Genomic DNA, 16,518 nt, shown 5'->3' with positions numbered 1-16,518 from the left:
AGGAAAGGGGTTCCCACGGTGGGAAGTGTTACTGGAAGCTGCTGAGCTGAACCAAGCAGGGATAAATCCAAGTTTTGAGGGAGTAGAAAGGATTTGTTGGTACACCGTGGCTGTTCAGATGGGCAGGACGGCACAGAGGTGGGGTTAGCAAAGTGTAGCCCTACCAAGCATCTTGGGCAAACACCGGGGTGGAGGGTGTCCTGCCCCAGAGCCAGAGTCTGGGATGTACAGGAAAGATGTAACAGCTATCCACTTTTGCCTCCATCTTCTTGGGATGTGATTCCTGAGAGGCACAGCCTCAGCAGATGAAGAAAACTTCCCACACTATTTTTATATCTGCACTAAAGTAACCTGGATAAAAGAAACCTTCCTGCTTCAGAGTTCAGGCCAGAGGAGGAGTGGCATAAGAAGGAAAAAAACATCCCCTTTGGGCAGGTCGTATCCTGACTAACCCCATGGCAGCTGGGCTGTGCCCTGTGGGAGATGGGAGACAGGTCCAGGTGTATCCTGGGACTGGCTTGCACCAGCAGCGGAGGAAGGATGCCCGTTTTCACAGAACTTGGTGAGATGCATGGTGGTGGGGATGCCAACCATAACGACAGGGCAGATCCCCTGATTATTTCTTCACCTGTTTTGTTTCTGTAATGAATCTCAAAGAGAGAGCGTCCAACCCACCTGCACCCTCAGGCTTTGGTGGGATCATTTATCTCACCCCCCCACAGGGCTCCTGTGTGCCGTTGGAAAGGCCAGGGTGAGAAAAGCTCCGGCAGCCTGCCAGCTGGCAGGCTCTGCCCTCTCCCCTGTGCTCAGATCCATGGGCAACGCCTGCGGGATGTCCCAGGGAGAAGAGCCTCCGCTCCCACCGCTGAGCCCTGCTCCCTGCAGAGCCGACACAGGCAGCAGATGGGCCGGTTTCTCCCTGCCAGCACAGGCAAGGGGGCTGGAAGGTAGGAGGTGGAACCAAATCCAGTCTAATTAAGGGTAATTACCATTCATCCCAGGAAGCAGTAAGAGACAGAGCCCACGTTCTCCCAGGCTATTAATAGCTGTCAGCAGCTGCACGGTTCCTGCTGGGACCCAGGGAGAGCGGAAAGCTTTGGGAGGAGCAGCAGCATGGGAGAGCATCCTGCTCTTCCATCCTTCAGCACTGGCTGTGCAGGGGGCTTTTTCCTCCTTTCAGTATGCTGTTTCTTTTGCCGCTTCCCCCAGGACTCCAGGAGATGCCGGCTACTTTTAAGCAGCATTTTCCACCAAGAGCTGCAGGGAGCCAGCCAGAGGAGGGCCTGGAGCCAGGGCTTTGGAGCCAGTCCCTGCTTCTCAGCATCCTCAGTTTGCTGAGTTCCCCCATTTTTGGCAACTTTCTGTGCTCCTCATTGAAAGGGTAGAAGCCATCCATGCATGAGGACTCCCCTGGCACCAAGGACAAACCTTGCTGGCTCCTGCCCTAGTGAATCGCTTCGGTGTCAGGCAGACATCAAACACCAACTGCCTCCTCTCAACCCTGACCTTCAGCTGCGCCCACAGTTCTTCCCCCTGGTGAGATGAACCGCATCTGACAGATGGGGGTTGTCTTGCTGAAGGCATCAGCTAAAGAAAATACCCCACATGGCATAAAGGACTCAAAATTATATCCTGAACTGGTATGGTGACTTCTGGCTATCACAGCATGATAGGAAGACAAAGGGGGCTGCAGGAGATGTACTAGCAGAGCTGAGCAGCAGGACACATGCAGAGATGGGTTTTATGCCCTTCCACTCCTGCTACCTCCAGCTGCCACTGTGAACAAACAGCCTGCTGCTTGCCATGGGCAAAAACCTCACCAGATGTGTTTGTGCAGTCCCTGAGAAGGCAGCTGGTGCTGGTGCCATACCACCAGGGTGAAGCCAAGAAGCAGATTAGGAGAGCAGAGCAGAGGTGAGATTTGCTTGGCTGCAGGGTGTCTTGGTGGCTGGGCAAAGCAGGCGGGAGGAGGGAAAGGCACTTTTCTGTGCCTGAACACTGCCCTTTCCTGCTCCAGCACTAGGCAACGCCTGGCAATAGTCCCCAACCCAGCAACACCCAGCACGGTTTCACTGCCAGAGCTGCACGGCTGTCAGCAATGCTTGCACTCAGAGCTGCTGAGGCAAGGGTTCCCCTTGGGTCCCCTTCCCTCAGCTGCTTGCCTTGAAGTGGAAGATGCCTAGTTTGAGAGGGACCACATCTAGAATCTTCTTTGAGATGAGTAAGGCTCTGTTTCTTGCTGGACCCTATTACCAAAAGAAACCAGGACAACGGCAGAGAAGGGAAATGTAAGAACAGATGTTTGGGTCCAAAGAGGGAGCTCCACAGGCCAGCCATGGATGAGCAACTTCGTCTCCAACCTCTGCAGGTCCCTGCAGCACACAGGCTGTGTACAGGCCACCAGCCTCTCTTCCTGCATGATTTTCAGCAACTGCAGCCTGGGGTGCTATGAAAGACCATTTGTGGATGGAGCAGATTTTTGAGGTGCTCTGACAAAGCCTGAGCTTCTGCTGCTACAGCTCTAGAAATTACACCCAGTTGTGATATTGAAGACATGGGCAGATAAAGCAAGGATTTTCCTTTCTCTCCCCTTCCCAGAATGACATGGTGCTGCCTTCATTCCCACATGGCTCATCTCCCAGCAAGTCCTTACAAGCACCCTCAAAGACACAAAGAAATCAGAGTGGAAGAAGCCAGGTAGGGTAACATGTTTCTAGTCCATCATGCCTGGGACACTAAAAAAGGTTGTCACCCTACAGCCGTAGCACTTCCTGCAGAACAGCACCCAAACCTTTGCATTAGCAGCAGCAGATGCCCTGTGGGATATATCCCTCCCACACAAGGCACTGCAGGACCTGGCTCCTGTCCTATTTATTTGTTGTGATGAGAAGTTCGACTATTGTTACACTGTCCTCAAACTGCAGGCAAAGACAGTGGAGCTGATAATGCACAACACCATCACAGGCGCTGTCTGGGGGAAATCTGAGATCTTCCAGCCGGAGGGATACAGAGGGCAGCTGGGATTTGCTGGTAGGGTGATGCTCTAGTCACTAAGGCCAGGAAGCATTGCCTTCCCGCATCCCCTCCCTCTGATATGAACAGGGGGAATGGGAATGGATATGGGAATGGATATGGGTGTTTTACCCTCCACACAGTCAGCTGCTCCATGGCATTTGAGGAGCAACTGCCACTTGCACACCCCACTGGAAACACATGCTAATATCCACACACGTGGAAATAAATGCTAAGGTAGATAAAGAGTTAACACAGCTACCACCCCTTGTTTTCAGCATATGATTCAGCACCTGATTGCATCCAGTTCAACAACTGCTGCAATACTTGGGCAATATTGTCTCTAGGAATCAATGACTCTGCCCAGACACAGCTGGAGTCCATTGGACCATGAAGTCTGCAAACCATGACATTTGCATTATATTAGCAGTGGGGTGGGCTAAAGTCTTAGTGTTGGTGGCTTGTTGAAGGCTCACCTCAGAAACAGCACAAATGTGGAGGCAGCTCAGGGGGGCTGTTTCTGTGGAGCCAGTTTGGCTATCCCCTTTGCTATCTGGGAGTCAAACGGAATGCGTGCATGGAAGTCAGTGCGGGAGAAAACATTTCTTGATTTATATCACTCTCATTTCTGTTTTTCAAGATCTCAAAAGCCCTGAAGATGTTTTTCCCAGGAATAACATGGTCATTGTGGGGCCAGTGTTTGTGAAGGGCTTTGCAAGGCTTCTGACACCCCCGCTGTGTTTAACACCAGCTCGACTCACAGGCAGTGTCAGTGTCTTCCTGGGAGCTGAGTGACAGAATCAGGCCACACCTAGAAAAGTACATTGCTGCCAAAGTCTAACTCCCCATCTTTGAAACTCACAAAGGGAGCCTCAAAATCTTGATCCTTTTTTTTAATCTGTGCCTCTTTGCATTTATTGTTTTCTTGCTGAGCCTTTCGGGTAATCCTGGATCTCGTTTGTAACATCTTCTTCATGACCAGGAGGTATATCTTATATGAAAGTCGGTGCAGCTTCCCAAAAATGCCAGCTATTATGGGACTTGCAGTACTATCATCAGAGCTGGCACCAGTATTATGTATGCTCCCACAGGGCACAGGCTGGCTACGCTCCTCGTGTACCCACTACTGGGCACATCAGCATTTTGAAGGAGCAAAACAAAGCCACGTTTCAGTCTGAAAATCTATTGGCAAATACCAAAATGCTTAGATCTGAGAAATGGGAAAGAGGAGACGCGTGTTTTCATCCCTTTGCTTACTCTTTCTATTCTGCAGCATTATACATGCAGTTGCTGCCTTGCTGAGGATTCAGGTCTCTCCCCTGCTCTACAAGAGGCTGCTCACTAAGAGAATGAAGAAAAAACAGGCCAAGGAGAGATGGGAAGGCAGCAGATGGACCAAGACCTCCTTGCTGTTGGCGCAGTTCTCAGATTTGCTCTCCTCCCCCTCAGGCCTGCCTGCGACCTGTCATTCAGGGGTAACAGCCCCAAAATGCGAGTCCTTGAAGCAAGCCAGTTTCAGGCACCGACAGCGTATCTTTAGCTACTAAGTTGTTGCACATACGCGACAAAACAAGGATCTTGAGCGCAGGGAAGCACACACCGTTTGAACACCGGTACCTCACCACTCACGGAGCACAGCTTGCCCTGTTCTTTCCACGCTGCCGAGATGCCGCAGCAGCTGCCGCTGCAGGAGCGCACAGGCCCTTGGCAAACGCCCCCCCAGCACTGCGGGAGCAGCACCGCGGGGAGCGCGGGGACATTGCGGGGACATTGCGGGGAGCGCACACGCTCCTCCCGTGCCGGAGAAGGGGGGTCCCGGCCAGGCGCAGTCGCGGTCCTGCAGCACTCCGGGTTTCAGCAGCATCAGCGAGGTGGGGTGACGGGGGCCGCCATCCCCGATCCCATCCCTCTCCTTCCCGCCGTGTCCCGCCCCCCGCGCAGCCCCCGGCCGCAGGCAGAGCGTGCCAGCTGCCCGGCCCGGAGCGACCCCCGCCGCCGGTGTGCCCCCCGCCACCGCCCCGCCACCGCCCCGGCAACGGCCGCGTCCCCAGCAACGGCGGCGGGTGCTCCCGGGGCGGGGGCGGCCGGGCGGCCCGTACCCACCCGCAGCCACGGGCAGAGCCGGCAGCCGAACCCGCGGGGCCGAGGGGCGAGCGGGGGCAGCGGCTGTTCCGCGCCGGTACCCGCTCCCGGTGGCCCCGCGGCGCCGCGGCGGACACCGCCCTCCCCCGCGGCGGGCTGCAGGTACCGTCGTTCATCAAGCGGCCGGGCTAACGGGTTTTCTCGCCTCCCGGGCACTCTGGAGCGGAGCGTGGCCGGGAGGAGCGAGCGGCGGGCGGCCTGCGGGGCCGGCGGGACCGGGCTGGCTGCGCGGGGTGGCGGGGGCTGCAGCGGGTGATGCTCTGGTCCTAAAGGGCTTTCATGTTTCTGACACCCCCCTGGGACAGGGACCCCAGCCTGGGCATGCTGACAGGCAGCCAGGACCACGGTGCCAGCCCTCCCTCCGCCTGGAGGACAGTGATGACATTAACCATATTCCCAAATGGCCAGCTAGCCTCATTCTGCCCAATCTCCCATTACATTTCTCCCCATACATTTAGCTGAAGCTAAACAGATTCTTCATTTGGCATGCTTTTTTAAAAAAAAACTTACTTAGTCCATCGCAGAGACTCTGCCCCTTGATGAGCCTGCAATATGCTGTCCTAATGCACACTTAGCATCAGCCTTTCAAAGTGCAAGGGAGTGTGGCAAGTCCCGGCAGGTGGGAGCGGGATCAGCGATGTTAGCCAGCACTCAGGATCGTTTGCCAATGTCCCTGCTAGCCTGCCTGGAGTAAAGGTAACCGCACAAAGGCCAGGACACCTGCAGAACAACTGGCATTTTCAGGATGCTGATGCAGTGATGTGAGAGCTTCCACAATTTCTGGGTAGTCTGAGCTTCAGTGCGAATGCAATCTCGGCTGGGGCACAGCCGCCCTCAGAAAGAATTTCTCCTGCACTTACAAACTCTCCAGTAAACGTGATGTTTACAGTTGCTCCATTTCTTGGATCACCATACTGCTGGTAGGAGGCATCAGTCAAAGGTCACCGGTTTCTAAGCAACCCTTCCGTTTTGGTCTGTCTGGGCTTTGGTGTGAATCAAAAGAGCAGAAATATTTTATTTCCAGAACAAAACAGGCTCAACCGAAGAAGGTTTTTTAGGCATGCTGGGGAGCTGTGTAAGTTGGCTGTGTGAGTGGATTTCTGGCAGCTTCTTCCTGGGAAGGGAAGCGTGATTTCATTTTTATTTTTTTTTTTAGAAGCTTTAATATCATAGACCTTTCAGCCTAATTTGGGTGTTAAATGACATAAACTGGGAATTTACTACATGACCCCATTCATTATATATCATTTAACAGAGCGTTTTTAGCATAGGTGACTGATGTGTCTGTAGAGTGGGTGGGAAGGAGCATGCATCAATGCCGTTGGCTTGGCCTATTGGTAGTGAATTGCAGTGCTCCTCCGGTGTGTAAATACACAGCTAGCAAACCCAGCCATGGGAACTGGCTTGGCATGTTAGCTCCGGCTGGGCGAGACTCCTGCAGCCAAGGCAGAGGGGCTGCAGCAGTGAAAGGGGCCCTTCCCCTGTCAGGAAGCACTCCCGCTGGGGCGGTGGGAAGGGGTGCAGTGGGAGCAGCAGCTCAGCAGCAGGCTGAGCTCCCTGTGCTGGTACCATAGGTGTGGGGTTGATTCAGACGCCTTGCGGGCTGGCTGTCGCACGCTGGCAGCCTTGCTCTTGCTGGCTTCACACCAGATGATGAGTAGGGATGGCAGAGTCAGCTGAGCTGACTTGTGGAGCTTATGTCGAGGGAAAGCTCCTCTGCAGCCCTGACACAGACACCCTGAGCTATTTGCCTCTTCTCTGGGCTCACAGCTGGGTAGAGCACACTGGCTGACCTGCTGCAGGCGAGCTTCATCCAATGTATGGAGGGGCTGTGCTGTTTCTAGAGCTGGGCTTCGTCTCTGTCTGAGGGCAGCTCTGTCTCCCACTTGGTCTTCAGGAGCCTCTTTAGCAGTCCCACATGTGCCATGGGTTACGTACCCTCTAAAAATCAATCTGCCATTGGTAAACTGGCAAACATCATCTGGTAGAATGCAGCCATGAAATAATCCTAGGCTACTGTAGAGGAATGAAGCTGGGTTAATTAACACTGATAATACACGACTGTGGGTTGACTTCAGGGGAGGTGGGTTGGCCAATGTAGGTAAGGTGCAGGTGTGGCTGGTTAAGTGGTTGAGAGCCAGTGAAGAGAGAGCAGCCGAGGAAGAGAATGCACGAGAGGAGAGAGAATGCACACCCTGGATAAGGCAAGATAAGGAGATGGCAGCAGAGGGACTGTATGAAGAGTATGCTGGTATGAGATGGTAAAAGACTTTGTTGCAGCCTGATAGTTTGGAGAGTGCTGTGACAAGCTGCTGATGCTGCACTGGCTTTCCCCAACAGCTGGCCTCTAACAATTGCTTCTAAAAGGTCAGGAAAGCCATCAGAAGCTCCAGTTAGCTGTGTCTGGCCTGGGTGACAGAGTGACACGGATGCTTTTTGAATAGGACAATGGACCGAGCAAGGAAAAAACATTTTTCCCAATCACTTCTCTATTAATGCCACCTCACTGCCATCCAGCTGTGCTTTGCCCTTCTGCTGAAGTCCATGAAGCACCAAGAGCTGGGTTTCAGCTGAATCAGTGTGCTGTGGAGAATCAGGCCACTTTCCACCCTCAGTGGTGGCCCACCATCACAGCACCTTCCTTTGGGGGCAGGGAGCTTTGCAGAGAAAGGTCTCCCAGCCCTCACATCTGCCTGTCACCCATTCCTTTTTCCACCACACCCACCCTCCTTCAGACCAGGCTCTCTTCTTCTACAGCCTTTGCTATCCCTACACCAGTGCCTCCCAGGGGATACGGCTTCCCTGCCCTCGGCACCCTGCATCCTCCTGCTTTGTGCTGGAGGATGCCCTGCCACCTCTGCCATCTCCGCCCTTTCCCCTCATTCTGAAACAGTTACTCTTTTCTCAGATATGCTTCAAGTACTTTTGAAGAATGCATCGCATATTTGCTTTGCTCACATATTTGCTGTGGTACAGTGTGAATCATTTTGCTTCCCCTCCTCTAGTTCTCAGCATTTCACAGATCTCCTCTCTCCCTCCTTGCGCCCGTTCCTTTTCAGGCCCTTCCTCAGATGTCTTTTGGAGGGGAAGAAGCAGAGAGAGGAACACGAGCAAAGCCAGCTACGAAGCGTTCGGGGAGAGAGGAGCCTGCACTGGCTGAGGCAGCACAAACTGGGAGGGCAGAGAAGGGAGCAGCCTTGTGCAGGGGAAGCACCTAAGACCTTTCATCTGGGGAGCACTGTCTGGCTCACACAAAGGAGGAGGTGTTTGGGATCAAAGCATTGTTGAGCTGAGGGATGTTGTGGCAGAACATACTACACAGCAGTTATCTTCTGTGCAGGATGTTACTACAGGATCCTTTTGCCTCTGCTGTGGTTCAAAGCCACCTTTACCCGGCGGCATCATCTTCATCCTGCAGGAAGCTGTCCTCACCTCTGACATCGCCATCCATCCATCTGCCTCGTGCTTCTTTTAGGTGTTCCACAGTTTCTAAATGACCAGCCCTGCGCTGCAGCCCTGTTATGTCCAGTTAGCCCCAGTAAGGATCAGCACAAGTCTTTAGCACTGTTAGGAATTCCAGGCAACTACCATACATGTGAGATCCTGACAGCTGAGAGTGCTGGTCCAGAGGTTGGAGTAGGAAACAGCAAATGAGAAACTTTGGTCTGGGAAAGCTCCACAGAGCTAATAGGACTGTGCATCCTTCCTTCTGCTCCAGGCTGGTTCTTTTAGTTCTTATCTGCTCAGGCTCAGTGTGGTCTGAACAGGTCTGATCCAGCTCATCAGCTAATGGATGTTTGGAAGGAGTTCAGCTGGAGCGTAATTGGGAAAAGCACAAAAGAAAAAACAAGAATACACTTGCAGCGTACTCATCTGTAAAGCATCTGTCTTTAAAGGGTCCTAAGAATAGGCATACTGGATCAAACCAGGGGATGGTCTATCCCAGTATCCCATCTCTGACAGTGGCTAGGAGCAGCCATTGTTTTCTACATAGGAAAAACAATGCGAGTATTTGTGTTTGTTTCCTCCAGCACTCTCCCACCTCCAACTGTGTCAGCTCACACTGAGTGAGATGCCATTTCTGTGCATTGAATCGTTCTCAAGCGGTTTCCGTTCCATGAACTTGTTCTGCACAGACTCTCAGCATCCACAATGTCCTGTGGCAAGGAATTCCCCAGTTCAGCTGCAGACCGTGTGAAGAACCATTGTATTCCTTTGATTGAAATGCAGCTCCTGCCAGCTTCACCTATTTCTTTTACTGGAAAAAACAGTAAATAATCAGTTCCTGCCCAACCTCTTCAACAGCACTCTGAATTAACACCATGTTATTATCTGCTTATTACATGTGGTACCTTGAGACTTCTTTGTACAAGGCAGTGTATAAAGATAAGGCTGAAAAATAGTTGTTTTCTGCAGTGCTTCCAGTCCAAGCAGAGGAGGCCCACAAAGGGCAGGGGCCAAGTGCATTGCAAGAGAGCAGTGTGAGCAGACCATTCTTAACGCCGGCCTCTTTCTAAGGTTACCTTTTTCTTTTGCAGGCAGCCCATCTGGAAAACGTGGTGGTGACTCAAGCAATTTTCCTTTTGTGACTCCTGAAGGACAAGTGGGTCCTGAGCAGGATGCAGCAGCCAGCGGCTGGTGACAGGAGCACAGCTGTTCCCTTGCCCTGTCATCCATCCGAGGCCAGCCTCACTGCTGACTCGTACTATACACACCGTGTTGTTCAGGATCCCGAGTGGTCCCTCGCCACTGTTCCCCACCTCACTGAGCTCTGCCTCCAGCACATCGTTCATAATTTTGAAAGTAAGTGGGAGCACATTTTCCCTGAGACACATGAAGAGAGAGAGCATCAGTCCCAGGGAGCGGACGGTCAACAAGGCATGTGAAAGGCAGAGTGTGGTACCCAGCCCTGCCAAAGGAACAGATGGGGAGAAATATCCCCTCAGGCAGCTAGTTAAACAAACTGTTTAGTTGCTAAGTATGTACTTGTACACTCCAGGGATGGCTGTAGTCCTCTGGGCTGCTATCCAGGATATGACTCTGCCCTAACCTTGTCCTGTTGTGTCTTCCTCCTTCCATGCTCTGCTGGACTCACCTCAGCCGTGGCTGGGGCTGTGGAGTCACTCTTTCCTTCCCTTGATTCATGCATGTGTTAGGGTAGCACTCGAGGATGGAACCCTGTTGTGCTGAGTGCTGTGCAAAGAGGTGGAGAATCGCTCCCTGCTTGGCGATGCTACCATCTCAGAATATGTATCGTACTCACAGTCTCGGGCCTTCTCCACAGCTTTTGGTGGTGATGTGACAGGTTATATCCTCAGGCAGGGAATGTGCTTTTGAAGCAGGTTGACTGATGAAACATAGCAAAACAGAAGAAGCACATCTCGTCTGGGAACTGACTGGGAGGGGGAAAGGTCTCTTTGGCTGACCAGCGAAGTGGCAGCAAAGACCAAAGACAGGTCCCAGGCTATGTCCACACTGGAGCTGTAAGACGGTACAGAGAGGCTCAGTGCTGCTTTACTCCAGGAGCTGATGGTACCTGGGGGTCTGAGCTGGGTCACCCTTGCAGTCCTATCAACTTGGCCAGTCAGTCTGATGCCGAATGGATTGGACCTACATTGTGTGCATGTAAAAGCAGTGTGCTCTCTGACCTGGGGACCCTCGTGCCGTTACCTGAGCTGTGCGGCTGTGTCTTGCCCGCTGCTGTGGCCTGGGTGAGCCTAAGTGAAGCTAGCCCAGTTCTGCCTATACGTGCTCCACCTCTGCTTGTCTTGTGGGACTTTGCAGAGAAGGTCACTGCGGTGCCAGCTGTAGGACACCGGAGAATAGGCTGTGGTCAACCCCAGCAAAACTCCTTTCCTTAGGAAGGGAATGCCACAGAGACAGAAGAAATATAAAGCTAACCCCACTTTGTGCCTCAAAACCTGATTTCCCATGTGCAAGTAGGCCTCTCCACTGATGGTTTCTGTAATTCAACACTACATGTCACCAAGCATTCATGGTGTGAGCACGCATGGCTTTTCTCTGGCAGTTCTCACCACAAAGAACTTCCACCAGGCAGAAGCCAGCTGAGACTTAGGGTGAGCATTAGGAAAGAGACTGAGGGAGAACGCTCCTGGGAAAAGAGACCTTTTATTTAAACAAGGTGGACTTAAAGGCTAAGAGTGTGTCTCAGTGGAAAAGAACAGAACTTGGCGTAAGACAGATACCTGAGTTAAGATAAAAAAGCATGAGGACCTGCATGAAGAGCACACAGACAGTTGTTCTCAAATATTGTTCTTCAATATGCTTAGAAACAAAAGGGAGAAAGTTCAGCAAATGACAAGCTAAGCTCTCCATCTCTGTAAGGCTCAATTAGCTCTCCCGGGAGCATAAGTCCTGCTCTGAATACAAAATGCATTCAAATTGAATTTAAACTGGGAGCTAAGTTTCTGATGCAGTTCCCAAATATTATGGGAGTAAATCCAATTATGCTGATGTTTTATTGTAAAAGTTAGAAATCCTACACAGAAATGTAGGAGCTGAATCCTACACATTTGCTGCCAGTTTAGCTTCCCTGCACCAGCCACTGGCAACTGAGAGGCAGTATCAGCGCCGGGGGAGCGTGGGCACACGGCTGGCAGCCTGGGCAGAACTACAGTGCCAGCCATGGTTACTACAGCCCAGACCAACCTCTCCTTCTCTTCATCCCCTCCAGAGAACCCGATTTTGGACCGCCTTCTGCCTAAGCACCAAAGAAAGGTGCTGGACAGGCTCTCCACTGGCCTTCCGCTCTCTGTGACTGCCAACCTGATAAGCGATGAGGACTACTGGAAGAGGTGCTGCACTGAGCGCTGGCAAGTGTGTGACATCTCCAACTATGGAGACAGCTGGAAACGGATGTTCTTTGAACGTCACCTGGAGAACATCCTGAAATGTTTCATCCCTAACACCACAGACCCCAACCAAGTCCTAGAGTTCATCCCGCTCTGCAAAGATTATGTGCGGAAACTGGAGGTTGATCAGTTTCTGCCACCGATAGAAGTGGATCAAAAGGAGGAGAGGGATGACCTATCTGATACAGGGAGTGATTTTGGATTTGATGAGGTCTTCATGCGTCACTATGACCTGGGAGTCCTCATTACTACTCTCCCTCACCTTGAAGAGCTTCATCTCACTTATGGCGTGAAGGACTGCGGCATGAACTTCGAGTGGAACCTCTTTAACTTCACCCACCAGGACTGCTGCAACCTGGCTGCTGCCCTGAAGATGTGCCACAACTTGAAAGTAATGTACCCCAAAATGAACCTTCCTTCCTCAGCCAGATCTTCAAATTGTCTGGGGATGGAAACCCAGGGGCTGGTTTTGCTCGCTGGCAGCACCTTTTTGCAAGCTGCAGTCTGGCAGACAGCAGAGATGTTAACTTGCTGGCCTAGTGCTGAGTATCTTGTTCTGCGTATGTCCTTGTTAGAAAAGGTTGTCAGAGGTCAGTGAGAAAAATACTTGCTCCTACAAAACGTGTTTCCTGCAGTGCAAGAGAAAGCAACACTCCTATTTTAATTCCTCACATAGGTCTGGCGGAGAGGACAGGAGAAGCCCAGAGAAGGTTTTTCGTGAGGAGTTTTTGGTAGTTATGCTCAGTAAAGACATGTCAACATGCTCCAGAGGAGCAGAGATGCCCTGGAAGAGCATGGGGAAATATCCACATTTGCCTTAGAGTGATGATGGGATTTCCTCCTGGACCCTAACACTATCTTCAGTTCTGTGGCAGCTGCAGGGCAGACACTCAGCCCCTCCAAAACATGAGCAGGCATTGCTATCCAGGGTGCAGCCGAAGCAAGCTGGCTGAATGCCCTCCCCACAGATCGGTGTGCTTTGGGAGGTACTGGTCTGCTTGGCTTCCACAAGCGAAATTACCTCTGCTGTGGCTATTAGAGCGCCCTGGCCACCTTGTCCTTCACAGAGCACGCTGTGTTTTCCACTTGTGCACGTGCTCGTTCAGACATTGTTCAACTGTGATCTGGGGTGAGTTCTGCCATTGCACTCTGCAGACGTTTGGGCAGCTTTATCTCATTTTAATTTAGATCCTATGGAGTCAGAGGAGAGGAACAGGCATTTGCAGGAAATTAACCATTGCTCCCTAGAATAGGTATGGGACATCAGTGGCATGCCCTCCCTGCTGGAAGTACCTGCCCACTACAAAAGCAACTACTTGAGCCCACTGGTAAAAGTGTTTGAAGTGAAGGGAGATGAAACCTGTCTGAGGGACCACAGGCCAAGCTCCCTTGAGGTCTTGTACAAAGCTCAATCCAAAGTGCTGGCTGTTTTAGTGTCCCTGTCCTTTATCCCCACAGGTTTTCAAGCTGACGCGAAGCAAAGTAGATGATGACAAGACCAGGCTGCTGGTCCATAACTTGCTGGATCACCCCTGCTTGGTGGAGCTGGACTTGTCCCACAATCTCATCAAGGACAAAGGGGCACAAGCTGTTGGCAAATTGATCAACCACAGCAGATTAGAAACCCTCGACCTGTGTAACAACCAGATCCATCACGTGGGGGCTCAGGCTCTTGCTCAAGCCCTTGCTGAAAACTCCACCCTGACCTCCCTGAATCTGCGCCTCAACTGCGTGGAGGACAAAGGCGGGGAGGCTATCGGCCATGCCCTGCTGACCAACACCACCCTGAAGTCCATCCATCTGGGAAGTAATAACCTGTCAGAGCCAACCGCTGTGCTTTTCTCCCAGGTCTTGGCTCAGAACACCACCCTGACGAGTATCAACTTCTCATGCAACCACCTGGGGCTGGTAAGAGAAACTCCTTCTCCCTGCAGCTTGTGAGCCTTCGTGGTGGCCTTGCAGAGCAGATGCTGAGCCTGCCCTGCCTCAAAGCTGCAGAGGCAAATGCATCCCTCGCTTTGCAGTCTGCTGTGATAATCAGTTGCGAACAGGGAAGAGACTGGCAGAAATGAGACGGGCATCTTCTGTGCACACACATGCATTTATCTCACTTGTTACATCTAGCTCTGTTCACAGGGCTGCATCTGGCTTCCAGGCTTTGGGCTTTTGGACAGAGAAGGATTTCCCCCCAGGAAACTGAAAATCAGGGAGTATGTCTGGGAAAAATCACAGCCGCTTCACACACGTGGGAGTAGATAATAATCATAGGCGAGGGCCTTATGCATATCCTCTGTGCTTTGGATCTGCTGTGCCATCTGTCACTGAGCAGCACAGAGATAGTGTCACCCTTCCCAGAATCTCTCCTGCCCATCACGTGCGCAGAGGAGACTGTTAGAAAATTGGCTCAGTTCTTGAGCTCCTTTAACTTTCCCTGCAGCACTGGAGTGGTGCAGTAGGTCAAAAGTGTCACGTCTGGTTGCTTGTAAGTGGCTCCTAAACCACAGACTTACATTTTCTAGATGGAGGAGCATCCACAGATCTTAGTACATCCCTAAGAGCTGCAGTATGCAACATGCCCACAAACCAGACCACTTCTCTTCTGCTGATTAAAAAGAGCTTTAGAAATCTGAAACTAGACAGCCAAATGCAATCATGCTGGCTTTTAAACTTTCTGCGCTGCCTCAATTTTTCTCACTGTCAGAATAAAGAGACAGCAAGACCAGCTGTCCCTCCTGGCAGGAATATTGGCATCAATGTGTATGACAACGGTTTTAAAAGGATATGATGGCAGAAAACCTTTTGTGAGTTCTATGATCCTGGATGTGGAAAACCATTTGAGTTTAATGATGCAAGGGGGAAAAGGTTGGAAAGGATAGAAGGATTTTTGCTTAGTAAATAACAATCTGTATGCTTAGCAGCTTCCTTCTGATAAGCTCTCTGTTACCCTTTTGTGAAGCTCCACAGCAGCCCAACAAGTGGGCTGGTATTATCTTTGGGGAAATGGGATTTTTTGCTAGAAATGCATCAAATTCTGACCTCTTTACCCCATTAAACAGAGATTCCTTCCCAGTCCTTTTTGCTCCATCCTCTTTGGCAAAAGGTCTGAGGCATGGTGCTGGGATGAGGGGACCACCTGCATGGAGGACATAGGGCAGGAGGTGTATTTGGTACCTGAAAGGGAATAGCTGGGGCGGGAGGGGTGGGTGGGTTGGGGTGTCAAATTGTCACATCCTGAAAGAAGTGCTTCAGGTAATGGAGGGATGTGACCCCAAAGTGACTCACCTCCCTAAGGCCATATATATCACATTTTCTGTCCCATACAGGCTAGGTTTCAGCCGTGTGAGATGTTCCCCTCAGGAAAGCCAGCCCAGCCTGGGAAATGGCATCCAGGCAGGAGGCTGCCAGCACCGGGGCTCTGGCCACTGCCGAGTTGTGGAGCCACACACTAATCACGCTGCCATTTGTCCCCAACCAGCAGTGAGCTGGGGACGGGGGGACAAGGGAGAGCAGAGACTCCTCTCAGGTTATCATCGCCAGCTGTGCTATTAACCAGCCTGAGCTTGAGGACTCCTGACACGGTACCCAGAGGGAGTCATTAGCATGTGTCATAGCACCGAGCGCTGCATAAGGTTACACTCCTTCCCTGTACTTCTCCCGTGAGCAACATTTTGGGCTTGGGTGAAGGCCTTCGTGCCTTCTGGCATCATCTCACAGGCACAGAAGTTGCCCTGGGGAGGAGGGAAAGGGAGCAATGCACTTCACATTTGGATCTCCTGCTTTAACCCCCCTTCTCACCCATTTGCAGGACGGTGGGAAGCAGCTGCTTGAAGGGCTGGCGGATAACAAGGCTCTGACCGAGTTTGACCTCCGCCTGGCAGAGGTGGGCGAGGAGACCAAATACCTCATTCACCAGATCATGTGGGCCAACCGGGAAGCGGTGAGGCAGGGGGCTCTGCAGCATCCCCCTGCCAAACCCCTCTGAAGAGAACTCCGGAGAGCGATGAGCTGTGCAGGTGCAGTGTTGGAGATACTTCAGAGGGTTGTTTTCATTTGTATTTCTGAGAAACATGCAACTTGTGGTTGCCACCGCAGCCTCTCCCAGATCCCCATCATCCAACCTGTGACTTAAAATGAGACAGACATTAGACCTCGTGGGGCTGCGGTGGCAGCACAGAAGCAGTCTGCCCCCTGAGCCCTCTCCCACTGCATCCGAGACTAAATCCCACCTCCTGTGGTGTTTCTTGCGTCTTCCAGCGGCAACCTTAGTGCAGGCAACTGGATGTTGTTCCACCTCTAAAGCAGCTAAGATGACATCTCCACCATCCAAATGGTCTAGTTCAGACCTAACTCTCAGAGCAGGCAGCTCTTTTAGGCTTTTTGCTGAGGAGGACATGAGATGCATAGAGGATAGAGGGAATGCTGTTTCTCGTTTCTCGGCAGCTTCTTCTGGCTATTGCTCTGCTCAAGGATTTGTTTTTATAGCAAAATCTGT

The 16,518-nt window shown here is 51.9% G+C and overlaps 1 protein-coding gene across 1 annotated transcript; it reads left to right on the top strand.

The window, feature by feature from the left end:
- Nucleotides 1–9,730: 9,730 nt before the first annotated feature.
- TCTE1 (t-complex-associated-testis-expressed 1) lies at nt 9,731–16,447 on the top strand. Its single transcript, XM_005439067.3, has 4 exons — nt 9,731–9,957; nt 11,849–12,417; nt 13,485–13,934; nt 15,832–16,447. The coding sequence occupies exons 1-4, from the start codon at nt 9,774–9,776 to the stop codon at nt 16,006–16,008; spliced, it is 1,380 nt and encodes a 459-aa protein (XP_005439124.1). The 5' UTR covers nt 9,731–9,773; the 3' UTR covers nt 16,009–16,447.
- The last annotated feature ends 71 nt before the right edge of the window (nt 16,448–16,518 follow it).

The sequence above is a fragment of the Falco cherrug genome, chromosome 13 (genome assembly GCF_023634085.1).
Source record: "Falco cherrug isolate bFalChe1 chromosome 13, bFalChe1.pri, whole genome shotgun sequence".
Lineage (NCBI taxonomy): Eukaryota > Metazoa > Chordata > Aves > Falconiformes > Falconidae > Falco > Falco cherrug.
Note: the sequence above shows the minus strand (reverse complement) of the source record. Positions and strands in the feature narration are given on the sequence as shown.

Bases quoted from the DNA above. Each gene is read 5' to 3' on its own strand.
- TCTE1 (XM_005439067.3), top strand. From the start codon at position 9,774: ATGCAGCAGCCAGCGGCTGGTGACAGGAGCACAGCTGTTCCCTTGCCC. The intron at 9,958-11,848 runs GTAAGTGGGAGC...CATCCCCTCCAG, and splicing joins CATCGTTCATAATTTTGAAA to AGAACCCGATTTTGGACCGC. The intron at 13,935-15,831 runs GTAAGAGAAACT...ACCCATTTGCAG, and splicing joins CATGCAACCACCTGGGGCTG to GACGGTGGGAAGCAGCTGCT.